The sequence below is a fragment of the Thalassophryne amazonica genome, chromosome 18 (assembly GCF_902500255.1).
Source record: "Thalassophryne amazonica chromosome 18, fThaAma1.1, whole genome shotgun sequence".
In the NCBI taxonomy this organism is placed as follows: domain Eukaryota; kingdom Metazoa; phylum Chordata; class Actinopteri; order Batrachoidiformes; family Batrachoididae; genus Thalassophryne; species Thalassophryne amazonica.
This window is the reverse complement of record NC_047120.1, coordinates 69,871,999-69,891,052: the sequence shown is the minus strand read 5'-3', so window position 1 is coordinate 69,891,052 and position 19,054 is coordinate 69,871,999. Positions and strand designations below refer to the sequence as shown.

General features: G+C 42.4%; 1 protein-coding gene across 1 annotated transcript in view; it reads right to left on the bottom strand.

Annotated features, from left to right (window-relative positions):
- Positions 1–19,054, bottom strand: part of abcc3 (ATP-binding cassette, sub-family C (CFTR/MRP), member 3) — a 108,179-nt gene that overhangs the window by 11,846 nt on the left and 77,279 nt on the right. Inside the window, 5 exon segments of the mRNA XM_034193124.1 lie at positions 2,278–2,591; positions 16,812–17,019; positions 17,128–17,284; positions 18,142–18,247; positions 18,331–18,514. Of these exon segments, the coding sequence (XP_034049015.1) occupies positions 2,278–2,591; positions 16,812–17,019; positions 17,128–17,284; positions 18,142–18,247; positions 18,331–18,514 (969 nt within the window).

The following is a 19,054-nucleotide window of genomic DNA, read 5'->3' as shown; positions in this document are numbered from 1 at the left end:
GACTATCTGTGACTGAATTCTATGAGTTACGGGATAAAAACAGCAGAATGGTGACAAAGGTCAGTTTCATTTTGTACAGGGGTCAAAGTTAAAGTTGCTCCAATTTTGGTAAAAAGTGATGCAAATTATTGGTTGAGCTAATAGGATTAATAAATGGAATAGTTTTGACAGTGTTGAATGCTTGGTCTCCAAAGTAAAGGTCAAACAGGTCTATGTCTATTGGATTCTATGACATGTGACATATGTTACCTCGTAACGCGATAAGTAAGGATGATACATGGTCCAAACGATTCCTTTTTAAAAACGTGTTAACTCAACTAGTAATTTGCATCACTTTTTACCAAAATTGAAGCAACTTTTGACCCCTGTACAAACTGACACTGACCTTTGTCACCATTCTTGCTGTTTTTATCCCGTAACTCCATAGAATTCAGTTACAGATAGTCCAAACTATACCTTTTTGGAATCTTTATGATCAGGCAAATAATGTGGCATAGGTTTCAATACAAGTGGAGCATCTTTTAATTTTGACCTCTGTGTAATTCTTCAATTGACCTCTACCTGAACGCCAACTGAAAATTCAAGTGGCCAATCAGTTTTTTTTTTTCAAAAGAGGATTGTCTGAGGACTATTTCTGCCGAATTTGATGCTTTTATCACCATTTGCAGGATTACGCTCTAAGTATTCTCTTATCTGCTGCACTAATGGACTCTGGTCCAATTGGTGTTGCCACAGCGTTGTCGACTAAGACCACAACCATCCAAACCCCATCTGGTCCACAAATATAAAACCGGTGAGAGAGCAGGTTAGCCTCTGAGATGGGAAACACTAAGAAAAAGCAAATCAACAAAACTCTAACCAACTGAACCAAGCGAGACCTACAGTGCGGCTAACTTACAGTGGTGGGCACAGTTCAGCTAACAGCTAGAATTTATGTTAGCAGATTTGCTTTCTGATTGCTTTGAAACCATTAGCAAATCAATTACCGTAGCTTCCACTAAATGTTGTTCTGCTAACATTAAGTCAGCTTGCAATTTTTGAAGAAAGTTTAACAGACAAAATGTCTGTGAACCCTAAAATCAAACATTTTCTGTGACTATTGAAGCTTAAACGGCTCCGGCTACTAGCATTACCTCCAGGAGCATATTTATCCACTCACTCATCTTCAACCACTTATCCAGAATGGGGTCATGGGGGTAACCTGCTCCAGCAGGGACCCCAGACTTCCCTTTCCCAGGTCACATTGACCACCTGACTGGGGGATCCCGAGGTGTTCCCAGGCCAGTGTGGAGAAATAATTTTTCCACCTAGTCCTGGGTCTTCCCCAGGGTCTCCTCTCAGATGGATGTGCTGGGAAACACCTTCTAGGGAGTGCCCAGGGGGCATCCTTACCAGACGCCCAAACCTCCACAGGGGTGCGAGAAAAGCTCCGCAGGAGGTGTGAGTTGAAGGCGTCCTCCAGGCTGAGTCACGTTTCGTCTTCCTCGTTTTTCCATGGAATCACTGTGAACCATTCTTAGTCTGGCCTGAGACCAATTTTCCATAGTAGACCCTACCAGGAGCACAAAGACTCCAGCCAACACAGCTCTCAGGTTCATGGGGGCCCACAAACCTCTCCACCAGGAACCATCACCACGATAAGGTGATGGTTCCTGGAGATGCCCAACTGGAGCAAAATGATAATATTACCAACCTATAACAAGGACTTGTACCAAGTTTCACAAAATTCCTCCTAAAAATTTGAGAGGAGTTGATTTCAGAACTCATATACCCTTTTTGGGCCAGACGGACAGATGGAAATGATGAAATAAGCCAGTGGGGATAAAAACCCAAATGCTGTAAAGCTTTAAACGTTTTTAGTAACTTCCATGTTTATGTTACAAAATATTTCAGCTCCTTAGGTCCATTTTTCAGGATTTTAGGATAAAAACAAACAAAAAATACCAAGCCAAAGCTCTAGTCATACAATAAAACTTGTTGGTAGCTTCAACTACATTATTCTTTTTTAGCAGTTTACAGATTCAACATTGTGGATTAGCCTTTCTTGAAGCTAACTTTTAGGCTAGCTGTGATCACCAATGCCACTAACCAGCTAGTTAGGACTACTGAACTAACAGATCAAAGTACAGTGCAGCTCTGAACCACAAGCAGCAGCCTACCAGCACACACACACACACACACACACACACACACACACACACACACACACACACACACACACACACACACAGACACGCGTGTTGAGTTTAAGAGGCGGCAGCCTCGTTTCCTATTTACCTGAACCCACCAATAGAGCACCGTTAGCGGGGCTATGACTAGGAGGAACACTGGGGTGAGGGCAGAGCATATGAGCAGCACAGTCAGTGTGTACCAGAAAGTGCGCATCCATATGTCAATATTGTCGGGGATGAGCGAGTCAATCGCGTCCACGTCTTTGCTGAAGCGGTTTAGTAACCGCCCAGTGGGGTTGCTCTCGAAGAAGGCCTGCGGGGCTCGCAGGACCCTCTGAAGCATGTTGAGGTGGGTGAGCTTGGCTGCCCGGAGCACACCGTAGGCCCGGCACAACGTGCAGTTAACCAACACCAGCGCACCTGCGAGGAGAGGGGAGGGTGCGACAACACAACACGCGTGTTAAAAGGATGGCGAGCCACGCCCTGTTCCCACGTTTTAAGAAGCCGCAGGCAGTGTCTGCAACTGCAAGTGCAGTCAAACTCCAGGCTTGGATTGGACTATTTTAACGCTAGCGAGATTGAAAAATAAATTAAATACTGTTTGAAGTTTTGCCTGTACATGAATGTTTTTAACACAGGCACACGCTTTGAAATATGCGGCGCACAGACTCAACCTGAACCTGTTTTTGGGATCTGCTCACCCACATTGTAAACGGGCTGAAATATTCATCTAACTGCCTTTGTTATGTTCTTCAGGAGACAAGTCATTTGGCTAAAAATTAAAACCTCTTCTGCTCACTCTCATGCTGTTGGGACTAAAGCCATTTTAATTTAAGGGTCTATCAGTGAATACTGGGATTTGTGGATTCCTGATCTTCTTATGTCAAGTGATTTTAATTTCCTTGCAGTTCCTGAATAATGTGTATTATTTGTATATTGTAGCCTGTATTTTCTGATCTTACTGACCTGTGAACGATGATACAGTGGAACCTCGACATGTGAGCAAATACGAGCCGTTGCTCGGTCCATATTTTTATCTGGAATATGAGTGGAAATCTGAGTTACAAGTTGTGCTTCAGGACGCCACTGGAGCAAAAAGGAACATGGAGAAAAGGAGGAGGAGAAGCTTCTATTGTGGACATTAAGGCAGCGGATGAAAATGTCACACGTTTTGCTGCAGTTGTTGCGAAGTAAGGCTATGTCCCGCAACAAGTGTTTAACTGTGACAAAACTGGATTATTCTGGAAAAAATGCCATGGGAGGACCTATTCAAGTTTCATTGAAAGAAACACCCAGAAAAGATTCCGCTGATCTTTTTAATGAGACTTGTCTGTTACATTTCAGGCAGGCAGAAGCAAACCTCCTTGGATAGGTTTTTATCCAAAAGACCTGCAAGTTTACAATTAAAGTTATGTCTGTATGATCCTTTTAAGGATCTACAGTTTAAGTTTAGTTTGTGTTTACAGTGTGTGAAACCTTCCTCCTCCCTTCTCCTTTGCCATCCATCTCTGTTAGCCGCATTTGTCTGTTTCAAGAACACTTAATAAATCTTTTTTTCTTTTACTTTATTATGCACAGGTAAAGTATATGTGTCTATTTGTGAGAAAAAATGTATTCTGTTCATAATTTACAGTGGTTTGGGGATGTTGTACAAGGCTGGAATGGATTAAAATTATTTTACTTATTTTCAATGAGGACAATTAGTTTGAAATACGGGCAGATTGGCTTACAAGCTTGGTCACGGAACGAATTAAACTTCTATCTCGAGGTTCCACTGTATTTTCTTTCACACCTTATTTTGTTGTATTGTTTTGATAAAGACGTAAGATGCGTTACTATATAAAAATGTGTGATAACCTTCCAATAATTTCAACTATAGCCTGATTTTAAAAAAAAAAAAAAAGCATCCATCTACAAATTGTATTACCACCTCATGACCACTAGAGGGACATAATGATCAAGAAGTTTGGTTTCTCTGGCTGACTGTGTGTGTGTGTGTGTGTGTGTGTGTGTGTGTGTGTGTGTGTGTGTGTGTGTGTGTGTGTGTGTGTGCAGGCAGGACACGACATATACTGCAAAGAAAGCAAAGTAGGTGATAAGTAACAAATAGTCACTGAGGAGAACCTAAAAGGAGAAACAAAATCTAGAACTGAAAGCTTGCGGTTGGGGGGTGGGGGGCTGCTGCTGCTGCATGTTCATGCATGCGGGAAGCTGTTCCAGGAAGTGGATGAGGTGCACTTTTGCATGCATGTAAAGACAACAGAAAGATTTATCTGATACATGAGCAACACATTTCCTGGTCACTTTCTGCAGAATACCTGGACAAGGACGTATACAAAAGCCAGCGGCACCACAACGACGGCGAAGATGGGCGTGCTGGAAATGATAACTATCATGGTGGAGAGAGAAATGAAGAAGGTGCCCAGGAACATGAGTACGGTGGCCGGAAGCGCCTCGTCTATCACGTAGATGTCCTTGGAGAAGCGGTTGATCACGCGTCCTATTGGCGTGGTATCAAAGAAAGACTGCGGTGTGTGAAACTTGTTGTCAAGCAGGTCATGGTGCAGCTTCCTGGCTGCTCCAATGTTTCCCACGGCTAGTGTGAATGAAGACATCATGACCAGGATCCCTGTGATAAAGTTAAACCAGAGGAGGAGGGTTTGATGTCAAACGGCGAGCGGACACAGGCAGCAGCTTTCTTCAACGCAAAGCTGTCACAGTTCACACTGCAAAAGAAGCGTCGCTGGTGAAATTTAGCAACATGTTCAAACAAATCCCTGAAAAAAACAAACAACTACAAATAAATACAAATGGATGAATCAGACTGATGTAGGAAAAATGATTAGAGCTGTATGAATACACAAACTCTCTGCTACTCATGCAAATGTTCCCTGAGATTAGCAGGACACGGTCAGTCAGTCAGGGGGTTCACAAAATCTCCATCTGCACCTAAAGCCTAGTGTCCACATGTTCCCATTAGTATCCAGGTGTTCTCCAGACAGACATGAGGAAGCAAACAGCATCTGAAGCCAGAAAAATCGAGCTGGAGCTGGCAGTGACCTTGCACTAGTGACACCGAGTCACACGACGGAAAATTTCACCGGCTGTTTGCTGCGCTGAGCTTTAGGATAACAGATCGGGTACAGATCTGATCTGTATTCGTGTTTGGTACATGTCTTATGCTGTCAGCTTGCAGCAGGGCTTCTGGGACATTGCAGACGGCCGGATTAAGTTGCCACTCGGGCTGCCACGATTAGTCGACTATTAAAGTAGTCGGCAACTAATTTAATAATCAACGGCATTGTTTATTTTTTAAGCTTTGTTTTTCTCCCAAAGCTGCTGCTGTACCTTCCACTGCCTTTCTGTGCTTGACACACATGTGCAGTAGAGGTAATCCAGGTCAGCTGTGATGTCACCGGAAAAGTTATGCAAAAACGACATCATGTCTAGCGGGCAATGAAGCTCAAATGTTTGGGAGCATTTTAACAAAATTAAAGAAAAAACGTGCAATGAAGAATCTGCAAAGCAAAACTTGCCTTCAACAGCAGCACAACGGTGATGCAGAAGCATCTGAGAAGGAAACGCGTTGTGGCTGATTCAGACGAAGAGGGCAGTCCGTCTCGTTAAGCTAATTGGCTAGTTAGCTGCTAACATTAACGTCTATAGTGAGCTACTTACTTATATTGATAGCTGTAAACGTTAACATTAACAATGACGATTTCGTTAGCCTTAGCACACACACACACACACACACACACACACACACGTTATGTGTAACATTATAACAGTGATGTCATGTCTGAATAGGAAATGTCCCAAGTCCAAAATTTTGTTCCAGATCATCCTGACACTCCAGATGGTGGGCGATGCGCTCCAGGATGACTATGTATGCTTGCAGATGGGCTACGGCCAGGTTGGTGATTATCCTGTGAGTTTTGCCGTTTTGCAATTTTTTCTTTCAGGAAGCCAACTGTAACCTAACGGGATACATGTGGACAGGGCTTTGAAGCACGAAAACTAACGCATATCTGATAAATGCAGGTAAGGATTAGTGAACATTTGAATCTGCACTGCATTGGCATCCTGAATTGTACCATATTTTCTGGAGTATAACTTTTAAAAAATGCCACTCAAAGAGAAAAATCTCATGAAAATTCAGTACGTATATCTTAGATATTATATTCCAATTCTAAGGTGGAACTATGCTAGTATACTAAGGTATATCTAATTATCTAAAAAGGAAGAGTAAAATAGAAGAGTAGAAAAGAGTAGAGTAGAGCCACTTAGGTGCCTGGTCTTGAGAACCAGGATGGTTCTGTGAGGGCTCATAACATCTGTTCTATATGCAACTTATATATGACTTATATTATATATTAAGTGCAACTTATATATTATATCTGTTCAACTTATATATATATACTCAACAAAAATATAAATGCAACACTTTTGGTTTTGCTCCCATTTTGTATGAGATGAACTCAAAGATCTAAAACTTTTTCTACATACACATTATCACCATTTCCCTCAAATATTGTTCACAAACCAGTCTAAATCTGTGATAGTGAGCACTTCTCCTTTGCTGAGATAATCCATCCCACCTCACAGGTTGTGCCATATCAAGATGCTGATAGACACCATGATTAGTGCACAGGTGTGCCTTAGACTGCCCACAATAAAAGGCCACTCTGAAAGGTGCAGTTTTGTTTTATTGGGGGGGGATACCAGTCAGTATCTAGTGTGACCACCATTTGCCTCATGCAGTGCAACACATCTCCTTCGCATCATCCGTGAAGAGAACACCTCTCCAACGTGCCAAACACCAGCGAATGTGATCATTTGCCAACTCAAGTCGGTTACGACGACGAATCTGGAGTCAGGTCGAGACCCCGATGAGACGACGAGCATGCAGATGAGCTTCCCTGAGACGGTTTCTGACAGTTTGTGCAGAAATTTGTGGTTATGCAAACCGATTGTTTCAGCAGCTGTCCGAGTGGCTGGTCTCCGACGATCTTGGAAGTGAACATGCTGGATGTGGAGGTCCTGGGCTGGTGTGGTTATACGTGGTCTGCGGTTGTGAGGCTGGTTGGATGTACTGCCAAATTCTCTGAAACGCCTTTGGAGACGGCTTATGGTAGAGAAATGAACATTCAATACGCGAGCAACAGCTCTGGTGACATTCCCGCTGTCAGCATGCCATGCACGCTCCCTCAAATCTTGCGACATCTGTGGCATTGTGCTGTGTGATAAAACTGCACTTTTCAGAGTGGCCTTTTATTGTGGGCCGTCTAAGGCACACCTGTGCACTAATCATGGTGTCTAATCCGCATCTTGATAGGGCACACCTGTGAGTGGGATGGATTATCTCAGCAAAGGAGAAGTGCTCACTATCACAGATTTAGACTGGTTTGTGAACAATATTTGAGGGAAATGGTGATAATGTGTATGTGGAAAAAGTTTTAGATCTTTGAGTTCATCTCATACAAAATGGGAGCAAAACCAAAAGTGTTGCGTTTATATTTTGCTGATGTATATGTATACTCCAGTGCAACTTATAGCTGTGTGAGGGCTCATAACATTATATACTTATATAATGCATATATATATATATATATAAATGAATTATATACTTATATAAGTCATATATAAGTTGCACTGGAGTATACAACCCCAATTCCAGTGAAGTTGGGACGTTGTGTGAAATGTAAATAAAAACAGAATACAATTATTTGCAAATCATCTTTAACCTATATTAAATTGAATACACCACAAAGACAATATATTTAATGTTCAAACTGATAAACTTTGCCTGCAACACATTTCAAAAAGACAAAAGGGACAAAGACAGAAAATTGATGACTGCTCAAAGAACACCTGTTTGGAACATTCCACAGGTGAACAGGTCAATTGGAAACAGGGGAGTGTCATGATTGGGTATAAAAGGAGCATCCCAAAAGTCTCAGCCATTCACAAGCAAAGATGGGGTGAGGATCACCACTTTGTGAACAACTGCGTGAAAAAAATAGAAAAAAGAACAATGTTTCTCAAAGTTCAATTGCAAGGATTTAGGGATTCCATCATCTACAGTCCATAATATAATTAGAAGATTCAGAGAATCTGAGAACTTTATACACATAAGAAACAAGGTCGAAAACCAACATTGAATGCCTGTGACCTTCGATCCCTCAGGCGGCACTGCATTAAAAACCAACATCATTGTGTAAAGGATCTTACTGTGTAGGCTCAGGAACACTTCAGAAAACCATTGTCAGTTAACACAGTTCGTCGCTACATCTACAAGTGTAAGTTAAAACTCTACCATGCAAAGTGAAAGCCAAACATCGACAACATCCAGAAACTCCGCCGCCTCCTCTGGGCCTGACCTCATTTGAAATGGACAGACACAAAGTGGAAAAGTGTGCTGTGGTCTGATGAGTCCACATTTCAATTTGTTTTTGGAAATCATGGACGTCGTGTCCTCTGGATAAAAGAGGAAAAAGACCATCCAGATTGTTACCAGTGCAAAGTTCAAAAACCAGCATCTGTGATGGTATGGGGATGTGTTAGTGCCCATGACATGGACAACTTACACATCTGTGATGGCACCATCAATGCTGAAAGGTACATCCAGGTTTTGGAGCAACACATGCTGCCATCCAAGCAACGTCTTTTTCAGGGACGTCCCTGCTTATTTAAGCAAGACAATGCCAAGCCACATTCTGCACGTGTTACAACAGCGTGGCTTCATAGTAAAAGAGTGCGGGTACTAGACTGGCCTGCCTGAAGTCCAGACCTGTCGCCCACTGAAAATGTGTGGCGCATTATGAAGTGCAAAATACGACAGCGGAGACCCCGGACTGTTGAACAACTGAAGTCGTACATCGAGCAAGAATGGGAAAGAATTCCACCTACAAAGCTTCAACAGTTAGTGTCCTCAGTTCCCAAACGCTTATTGAGTGTTGTTAGAAGGAAAGGTGATGTAACACAGTGGTAAACATACCACTGCCCCAGCTTTTTTGAAACGTGTTGCAGGCATCCATTTCAAAATGAGCAAATACAGTGGTCCCTCGCCATATCGCGGTTCACCTTTCGCGGCCTCGCAGTTTCGCAGATTTTTTTTTTTTGTGCAACTTTGCATGCTTCTTCTTTTTGTGTTCTGCGTCCTCATCAGGCGGGCTGGTCGCGGCACCGGTCGGCATCACCGCGATTGCTCTCACTGCCTCCGATGCGCTTACCGAGTCTGCGGGCTTGGTAAGCGCTGCAGCGGGCCACTCACACCGCCCCACTGTCTGCTATGCGGAGTTGCCGCCAAAATCTGGCAACAGGTCCAGAGACTATGCTCGCTGTTTTGATGCAGAGCGCTCCAGCAGCCCGCAAGGATAGAATTCTTGCTGAAAAATCCACAGCGCTGCATGGTCTTGGTAACTGCAGCCGCAGAGCTCCATGACCACTGAGAGAGGTTTGTATCTTTTTAATGACTTGGATTCTTTGCGGGTCCCGCATCCGTCCTGGAACGGTAACACCGGAGGCAGTGAGCGAAGAGAGAGCATGCGCATTGTGTTCTGCGTGTCTGTTTATAAGAATCTTCTCGCCCAGAAGAAAAAAAAGAGCGCCAACAACTACCCATAACTGTGTTCTTCACTCGGAAAAAGAAACCTGCACCGAGGTGTCACTCAGTGGAAAAACACACTGCGGAGCGGCACCACGACAAAGAGACGCGATCAGAGGAACTGTGAAATACTGGTCAGTCACTATTAATAATTTATGTGTCCAACCTTGTAGGTTGATCGTTACAATTAAATTTGTTAGTTCTAAAAGTAGTTCTCTGTGCTTGTTCTGTTAGACCTCAGTGCTGCTTTTGATACTGTTGACCATAAAATTTTATTACAGAGATTAGAGCATGCCATAGGTATTAAAGGCACTGCGTTGCGGTGGTTTGAATCATATTTATCTAATAGATTACAATTTGTTCATGTAAATGGGGAATCTTCTTCACAGACTAAGGTTAATTATGGAGTTCCACAAGGTTCTGTGCTAGGACCAATTTTATTCACTTTATACATGCTTCCCTTAGGCAGTATTATTAGACGGCATTGCTTAAATTTTCATTGTTACGCAGATGATACCCAGCTTTATCTATCCATGAAGCCAGAGGACACACACCAATTAGCTAAACTGCAGGATTGTCTTACAGACATAAAGACATGGATGACCTCTAATTTTCTGCTTTTAAACTCAGATAAAACTGAAGTTATTGTACTTGGCCCCACAAATCTTAGAGACATGGTGTCTAACCAGATCCTTACTCTGGATGGCATTACCCTGACCTCTAGTAATACTGTGAGAAATCTTGGAGTCATTTTTGATCAGGATATGTCATTCAAAGCGCATATTAAACAAATATGTAGGACTGCTTTTTTGCATTTATGCAATATCTCTAAAATTAGAAAGGTCTTGTCTCAGAGTGATGCTGAAAAACTAATTCATGCATTTATTTCCTCTAGGCTGGACTATTGTAATTCATTATTATCAGGTTGTCCTAAAAGTTCCCTGAAAAGCCTTCAGTTAATTCAAAATGCTGCAGCTAGAGTACTAACGGGGACTAGAAGGAGAGAGCATATCTCACCCATATTGGCCTCTCTTCATTGGCTTCCTGTTAATTCTAGAATAGAATTTAAAATTCTTCTTCTTACTTATAAGGTTTTGAATAATCAGGTCCCATCTTATCTTAGGGACCTCATAGTACCATATCACCCCAATAGAGCGCTTCGCTCTCAGACTGCAGGCTTACTTGTAGTTCCTAGGGTTTGTAAGAGTAGAATGGGAGGCAGAGCCTTCAGCTTTCAGGCTCCTCTCCTGTGGAACCAGCTCCCAATTCAGATCAGGGAGACAGACACCCTCTCTACTTTTAAGATTAGGCTTAAAACTTTCCTTTTTGCTAAAGCTTATAGTTAGGGCTGGATCAGGTGACCCTGAACCATCCCTTAGTTATGCTGCTATAGACTTAGACTGCTGGGGGGTTCCCATGATGCACTGAGTGTTTCTTTCTCTTTTTGCTCTGTATGCACCACTCTGCATTTAATCATTAGTGATTGATCTCTGCTCCCCTCCACAGCATGTCTTTTTCCTGGTTCTCTCCCTCAGCCCCAACCAGTCCCAGCAGAAGACTGCCCCTCCCTGAGCCTGGTTCTGCTGGAGGTTTCTTCCTGTTAAAAGGGAGTTTTTCCTTCCCACTGTCGCCAAGTGCTTGCTCACAGGGGGTTGTTTTGACCGTTGGGGTTTTTACGTAATTATTGTATGGCCTTGCCTTACAATATAAAGCGCCTTGGGGCAACTGTTTGTTGTGATTTGGCGCTATTTAAATAAAATTAATTGAATTGAATTAAAAGCCATCATAATTATTTATAGGAAAATATTCTATTTTTATTTCTCAAACAAATGTTTGGGCCTGAAAACAGGTTTTGATCTTTGGTTTCATTCTATAATACTGGACTTATTTTTCTACTAAGGTTTGAACTTGAGAGTGTTTACACAGGAGAGAAGAGAGAAAATGTTAATGCCTGTTTGAGAAAAGTGTATAAAGTGTGTAGTGAGGGGTTTTACAGCCTTAAAAAGTCTATAATAATTCTAAAAAAATAATGCTGACTACTTCGCGGATTTCGCCTATTGCAGGTTATTTTTAGAACGTAACTCCCGCGATAAACGAGGGACCACTGTATTTGCACAAAAACAATAATGTTTATCAATTTGAACATTAAATAGCTTGTCTTTGTGATGTATTCAATTGAATATACAGTATTGTTCAGAATAATAGTAGTGCTATCTGACTAAAAAGATTAATGCAGGTTTTGAGTATATTTCTTATTGTTACATGGGAAACAAGGTGCCAGTAGATTTAGTATTACTTAGTATACGAGGTCTGTCCATAAAGTATAGGTCCTTTTTATTTTTTTCAAAAACTATATGGATTTCATTCATATGTTTTTACGTCAGACATGCTTGAACCCTCGTGCGCATGCGTGAGTTTTTCCACGCCTGTCGGTGACGTAATTTGCCTGTGAGCACTCCTTGTGGGAGGAGTCGTCCAGCCCCTCGTCGGAATTCCTTTGTCTGAGAAGTTGCTGAGAGACTGGCGCTTTGTTTGATCAAAATTTTTTCTAAACCTGTGAGACACATCGAAGTGGACATGGTTCGAAAAATTAAGCTGGTTTTCAGTGAAAATTTTAACGGCTGATGAGAGATTTTGAGGTGATTCTGTCGCTTTAAGGACTTCCCACGGTGCGAGACGTCGTGCAGCGCTCTCAGGCGCCGTCGTCAGCCTGTTCAAGCTGAAAACCTCCACATTTCAGGCTCTATTGATCCAGGACGTCGTGAGAGAACAGAGAAGTTTCAGAAGAAGTCGGTTTCAGCATTTTATCCGGATATTCCACTGTTAAAGGAGATTTTTTTAATGAAAGACGTGCGGACGGGTCCGTGCGTCGGCTGCAGCCGCCGCGACGCTCCGCCACAGGAAAAACACCTCTGTTGGAAGCCTTAAGGACAAGTTGGAACATGTCCAGCTGTTAAACAATTTCTCATATACTCACTCCACTGAAAGCCATCAAAAGCCACCTGGATTTTACAAATGGTTATCAACACGGAGGTGTTTTTCCTGTGCCACCGCTCCGCGCCGGCTGTGTCCCGACGCGCGGACCCGTCCGCACGTCTTTCATTAAAAAAATCTCCTTTAACAGTGGAATATCCGGATAAAATGCTGAAACCGACTTCTTCTGAAACTTCTCTGTTCTCTCACGACGTCCTGGATCAATAGAGCCTGAAATGTGGAGGTTTTCAGCTTGAACAGGCTGATGACGCCGCCTGAGAGCGCTGCACGACGTCTCGCACCGTGGGAAGTCCTTAAAGCGACAGTGTCACCTCAAAATCTCTCATCAGCCGTTAAAATTTTCACTGAAAACCAGCTTAATTTTTCGAACCATGTCCACTTCGATGTGTCTCACAGGTTTAGAAAAAATTTTGATCAAACAAAGCGCCAGTCTCTCAGCAACTTCTCAGACAAAGGAATTCCGACGAGGGGCTGGACGACTCCTCCCACAAGGAGTGCTCACAGGCGAATGACGTCACCGACAGGCGTGGAAAAACTCACGCATGCGCACGAGGGTTCATGCATGTCTGACGTAAAAACATGAATGAAATCCATATAGTTTTTGAAAAAAATAAAAAGGACCTATACTTTATTGACAGACCTCGTATACTATTATTGTGAACACCCCCTTTTCTACTGTTTTTTACTAATAGCCCAGTTTCATGAATGCTTGGTCTTGTTGGATTTGTGAGAATCTACTGGTACCTTGTTTCCCATGTAACAATAACAAATATACTCAAAATCTGGATTAATCTTTTCAATCACATAGCACTACTATTATTCTGAACACTACTGTAGGTTGAAGAGGATTTGCAAATCATTGTATTCTGTTTTTATTTACATTTTACACAATGTTCATTGGAATTGGGGTTGTAAGTCAATAAATTTTTCTGTATTACCAGCTCTGTAATTTGGTATTTTTGTGATTTATATTTTATTATTGGTATTTTTTATTATTATTATAGTTTATTTTGTTTAGTGCTTTGATTCTTGGGAATTATAATTACGCAATTATACAACAATAATAGTAAGTTTGTTGTGTGGGCCGCTGAAGAGGAGGTACTGCTGGTCCACCACCACCAGATGGCGCCCTGCTTGAAGTGCGGGCTTCAAGCATGAGAGGGCGTCATAGCAACCGGGAGTGACAGCTGTCACTCGTTATCAGCACCAGCTGTCACTCATTCACATCACCATCACCATAAAGGCCGACCTGCAACTCCACCTCCCCGCCGAGAAATCAGCTACCATTCAGGTAATTACTTCTCTGCTGAACCTTAACCCGAACATTAGTCTGATCTCTTTTGCAGCCGTTTTCCTGGGACGGATACCCTGTCTGCTGAGTTGGCGTTTGGTGTGGACTGCGACGGCTTCGCCTCCCACCCCACCCAGATAAGTGGTTATCTCGGGAGCTGCACGAGTGTGTGATTTGGAGGTGGAGGTGCTCCCTCCTAACTAAACACTGACTGTGGGATTACTGAGTGTGCGAACTCGCACTCATCCATACCGTTTCTGTTCTCTGCCAGCAGTACCGGGTCTGACTGCTGAAGACAGTGGCCACCTGGGGCGGCTTGGCGGCTCCGGTGTTCTTCAGATCCGTTGGTGGTGGAAGCTGTGTGGGATATGGCTCTTCTCTCGCCAGACGTCTTCTATCTTCGAGCCTGCCCACACGTCACCTTGTGTATAATTGACATCCCACCATATTGTTATTGTCTGTACTTCGTTGTGTGATTCACAACATTGTTACTTTTTGGCTTATCCATTGTCCGTTCATTACCGCCCCCTGTTGTGGGTCCGTGTCACGACACTTTCACAACAAAGTTATTTATTATAATATTTATAAACTACTACTACTAGTAAAAAAATAAGTGACATACTCCAGAAAATAGGGTAGCCATTCTTTTATATCAGATTAAATCAGAATGTTGGCACAGTGGGACAGTACTGGGATTGTTCATGTAAAGTGTAAAGTGGGCCTTTTATTTGTGTGTGATTTATATCAGTTTATGATAACGCCGTGTTTGGAGGATGCACATGAACTCAGGACTTTGTTAACACTTCTGTCAAAGCAGTTCCTAAAAATAAAAAAAAAAATCTTGCCCTTACATCTCACCTCCTTCGCTCGCTGGTATCTTTTAGTCAAGTATCAGCTTTGAAATGAGAGATGTGTAAGCAGGCTAACAAAATGATGCCCCATGTTCTGCCATTCTCTCCCTGTTTCTGTAATGCTTTTGTGATGACATACCTGAATGAACAAACTGGCTAATGGTTTTTCTGAAGAGGCCAACACATCTGTTTGTATATGTAATTAAGCAAATGCAATGTGCTGTGTTTGTCTGAATATGACTTTTTTCTTGGAAATACATCTGGGGAAAAAAAGGGTTGTTTTATATTTGCGAAGTAGACTTTTACATCTTATATACATCCGCAAATGTAGGTGGTGCCAAATGCTTGTGAAACAAATGTGACACTCAGGAATGTTATATGGTTTGTCCAGCCCACGAAGTGGATCCACACTATTGTGTTTTAATGGCTCAAACTGAACTGAGATTAATAATCTTAATAAAGACAGCAGCAGTATCGCACCACATCGTGCACTTTTTACCTCGTTCATTCTCGCATTTGTACCCAGGTGTCTAATGGGGAACAGTGGTTCATGCACACTGCAAACCAACTCCTCCTTGTTTGTGTTTGGTCACAGAAACACTTATTTTTTTTTACTTGTTTAAAATCACCATAATTGCTTCCCTCGTACTTTCAGGGGGAATCTCTGAGGACCGTTTGCACATTTATCCACTGAAAATGCTTGAGTTATGTTGTTTATCTAAAATAATTGTGCACGTGGAGTGAGTATGTGCAGGATGTACCACCTGAGAGAATTAACAAGATAATCTGAGGAGCTAAAGTGGACTAGCTGCCAGTGTTTTTATTCCAACACGATTTCCTGCAATACTACTTTATGCAAAGACCCATGCTTTTTTGTTTTTGTATATAAGCATTTTCTTTATTAAAATAAACAAAAAAGATTTGGTCTTCAGAAAGCATTTCTCCAAAAATAAGTTATGGTATCGATTTAAAAAAAAGTACAATTATCTCTCGTTGAAGAGAATTGTTTTCCTCCATGCACATCTTCATATAATGTGATACCACTCTGAGAAGTTCAATTCAAGTCAATCAACCAGTTTAGGAGAAGATGTGCTTCCAAGACCTATGGATGGATGGTTAACAACCCCCCCCTAAAAAAAAAGCAGTTCTGTTTCTGGCACGAACCACCGGATCATTTCTAAATGGATGGCTGTGTGGAGCTGGGACCATCGTGTGCACTTTCTCTGGTTATCACAAGAGCAGGACATCAACCATTTTCTGGCAGACGTCACTTTTAACAAGAGATTTTGTCGTGGAAAGCCGCGCGGAGGCTTTGTACGTCACGACCGATTCGCTGTTCGAGCGAGACAAAGAACGCCTCCGTTTTGGCGTGCCAGAGGACAAGTTCGGACATGCCTATCTCAGCTTTCAATGCTTACCAGTTGAGTGAGTTATAAGAGAAATTGTGGAGAGCTGGGCCTGTCGTGCCTGTCGTCGCGGCTCGGAGCGCGGCGCGCCGAGCGCCATTGTGGGCCATCCTTAAAGCTGTAGTAACAGTCCTTATTCTCTGTGAAGCCCGTAAAATTTTCACCGAAAGCCAGATAAATTTTTCGAATGGTTTCCAGGTACCAGTCTCGAACAGCTTCTGAAAAAATTCTGATGGAAAAAACCCCAAATCATTCCGCCATTTCCAGACAATGAAAATCCGACGACGGGGTGGGACCACTCCTTCCACAAGGCGTGCTCACAGGCGAATGACGTCACCGACAGGGGTCAAAAAACTCACGCATGTGCACGAGGGTTCAAGCATGTCTGACGTAAAAACATATGAATCAAATCCATATAGTTTAAAAAAATAAAAAGGTACGATACTTTATGGACAGACCTCGTAGAGCACAGGAGGAAGCCTGGTTTCTTACCTTGTGCTATGCCCAGTGCTGTGTACACCCCCACCCTCATATGAACGTGTTCCTTTGTCTGATTGCTTGAGGCGTCTTCAGTCCACTGACTGAGCCAGATGTTTGCACCAATAGCAGCGCCGCTCTGACAGCCGTAGAGGAAACAGATTAACACGGACAGCAGCAGTCCCACCGCCTTGGCGTACTCCAGGTAAACTTTGGCTTTCACCTGGATTTGGGGTGAATGGGACAGATAACAGACTAGATTCATTGTGAAGGTGGAGATACTATCTATCAACAGACACAAAATATTGACTTAGTTGAATGCAGGACTGACCCGGCCTGTTTCTGCGGTCTCTGCCTGGATAAGTTTCTCCACCTCTTGTGGTTTCTTCTTCTCTGGCAGCTCTGGGTATTTCTTCATGTTGCAAACATACCTCCTCACTGAGCGGGGCCTGGGGTTCTCTCCCTCCGATGAAATTATGCTAATTTGTCTGAAACGAGAGCTGCAGAATCAGGTGACCCCAAAATATTTATTTATATTTCAGGCCAGATGCAACCAAGTGTTGCATCTGTTTCACCAAGTGCTGGGTAAAGCTGCTCCTGTAGTACACTGAATGAGGCACTGTGATTCACACTCTGGAGCAGAAGGTGGCAGTAACGCAACATTAATTAACTGGATGTCAACCACCGTAAAATAAGTCGAAGAAGAAAATCTGAATACGAGACATGATCTATGTCTTGGATAATGAGCAAATATAGGAAATCATGCTCTCAAACTGAAAGACTGATCTGGGACAAAAAGAGGGAATATAGCTTCACAATACTTGGCACTCCACTTGTTTGGACTGTTACTTACAGACCGGTGTGACTTAGAGTCCAGAAAATATGGTAGCAAATTCATAAAATATCTGGTATTATACGACACAAAAATAAAAATAAGTGTTAAGAAAAAAATCATGGTCGACATAAATTAAAACCTTCCAGTTTTAAATTTTAAATGTTTTGTTTACCCAAATTCCAACATGGTAGTGTAGTTAGGTCAACAAATACGATACACCCCAAATACAGCATCAGAAGACAAAAAACATGCTTAAGCAAATATCTCTCTAATCTAATTTAAATTGTTCAAACACACATGAAGCAAACTGAACACGACGGTCGAAATTACCGGCAGGGAAGCTCAGCATGTTGGGTTTCACATTTTTGAGCATTGTCAGAAGGGATGTTTTGAGTAACGGAAAAGGTGTGGTCTTCCAGTTTTATAAAAGAAATGGATAATGTGCAACTTCTGAGAAATTAAGATAGCAATCTTAAGCCTTATTGGCAACTACGTAATATATAAAATTACCTCATAAAATTTCTCTTTGCTTCATTGACGACTGGCTCGCTGTCCACCATGTCGATGTGGTTGCTGAGGACATCGTCATTATATTCCTCATCTTCAATTAACTCCTCTGTAGGCGCATCATCAGGACATTATTTTTTTTTTCCCGTAAATAATCATTCTAGTGTTGATATGAGGCTAATGTCACCGTACCCGCCACCTCATCGTCCTCTATGATGTCCTCTAGAGAGTAATTCCTGAGAAATTCAGCAAAAGCTCCGTCCTGTTTAAGCAGTTCCTGGTAGGAGCCCATCTCCGACACCCTGCCATCCACCAGCACCACGATGTTGTCCACCTGAGGCAAGTAGGTGATGCTATGTGTCACCACAATACGTGTCTGGAATGACAGATCGGTAAGAAACCATGATTAACCTGCACACTCCACACGTTAAAGCATCCATGTTAAACACCCAGACACAAATAAACACATTTCATCACGTCCTCTGAAGACGTATTCAGAGCAGCAAAACTGGAAACGGGAGTCATACATACGTAAAATCAAAACATGCAATAAATCAGAAAGAGGTACAATTTCCTCAATATGATGAGATAGAACTTCCTGTGTTTAATCTCGACGACACACATGAAACACTGTGTTGAAGTTTGACACAAGTCTCATGACCCAATAGAGCATTTGACAAATCACTTCTCCATCACACAGTTCTATTTGTATTCTAACCAGAAAAGAGAGTTTGAGTCAAAGATCAGATTTTTTAAAGGTCTGAATTAAGGTGAAAGTACAGAATTTCTACAGGGATTAAAAACAGCACTGCAATTTGGTTGTTGATGCTTTTTCACCACTACCATCAGCAAGGTGAAACACACACCCATCTAATGTTGCATTCACACTGATGCCTAGCCCAGCGTTTGCCAACAG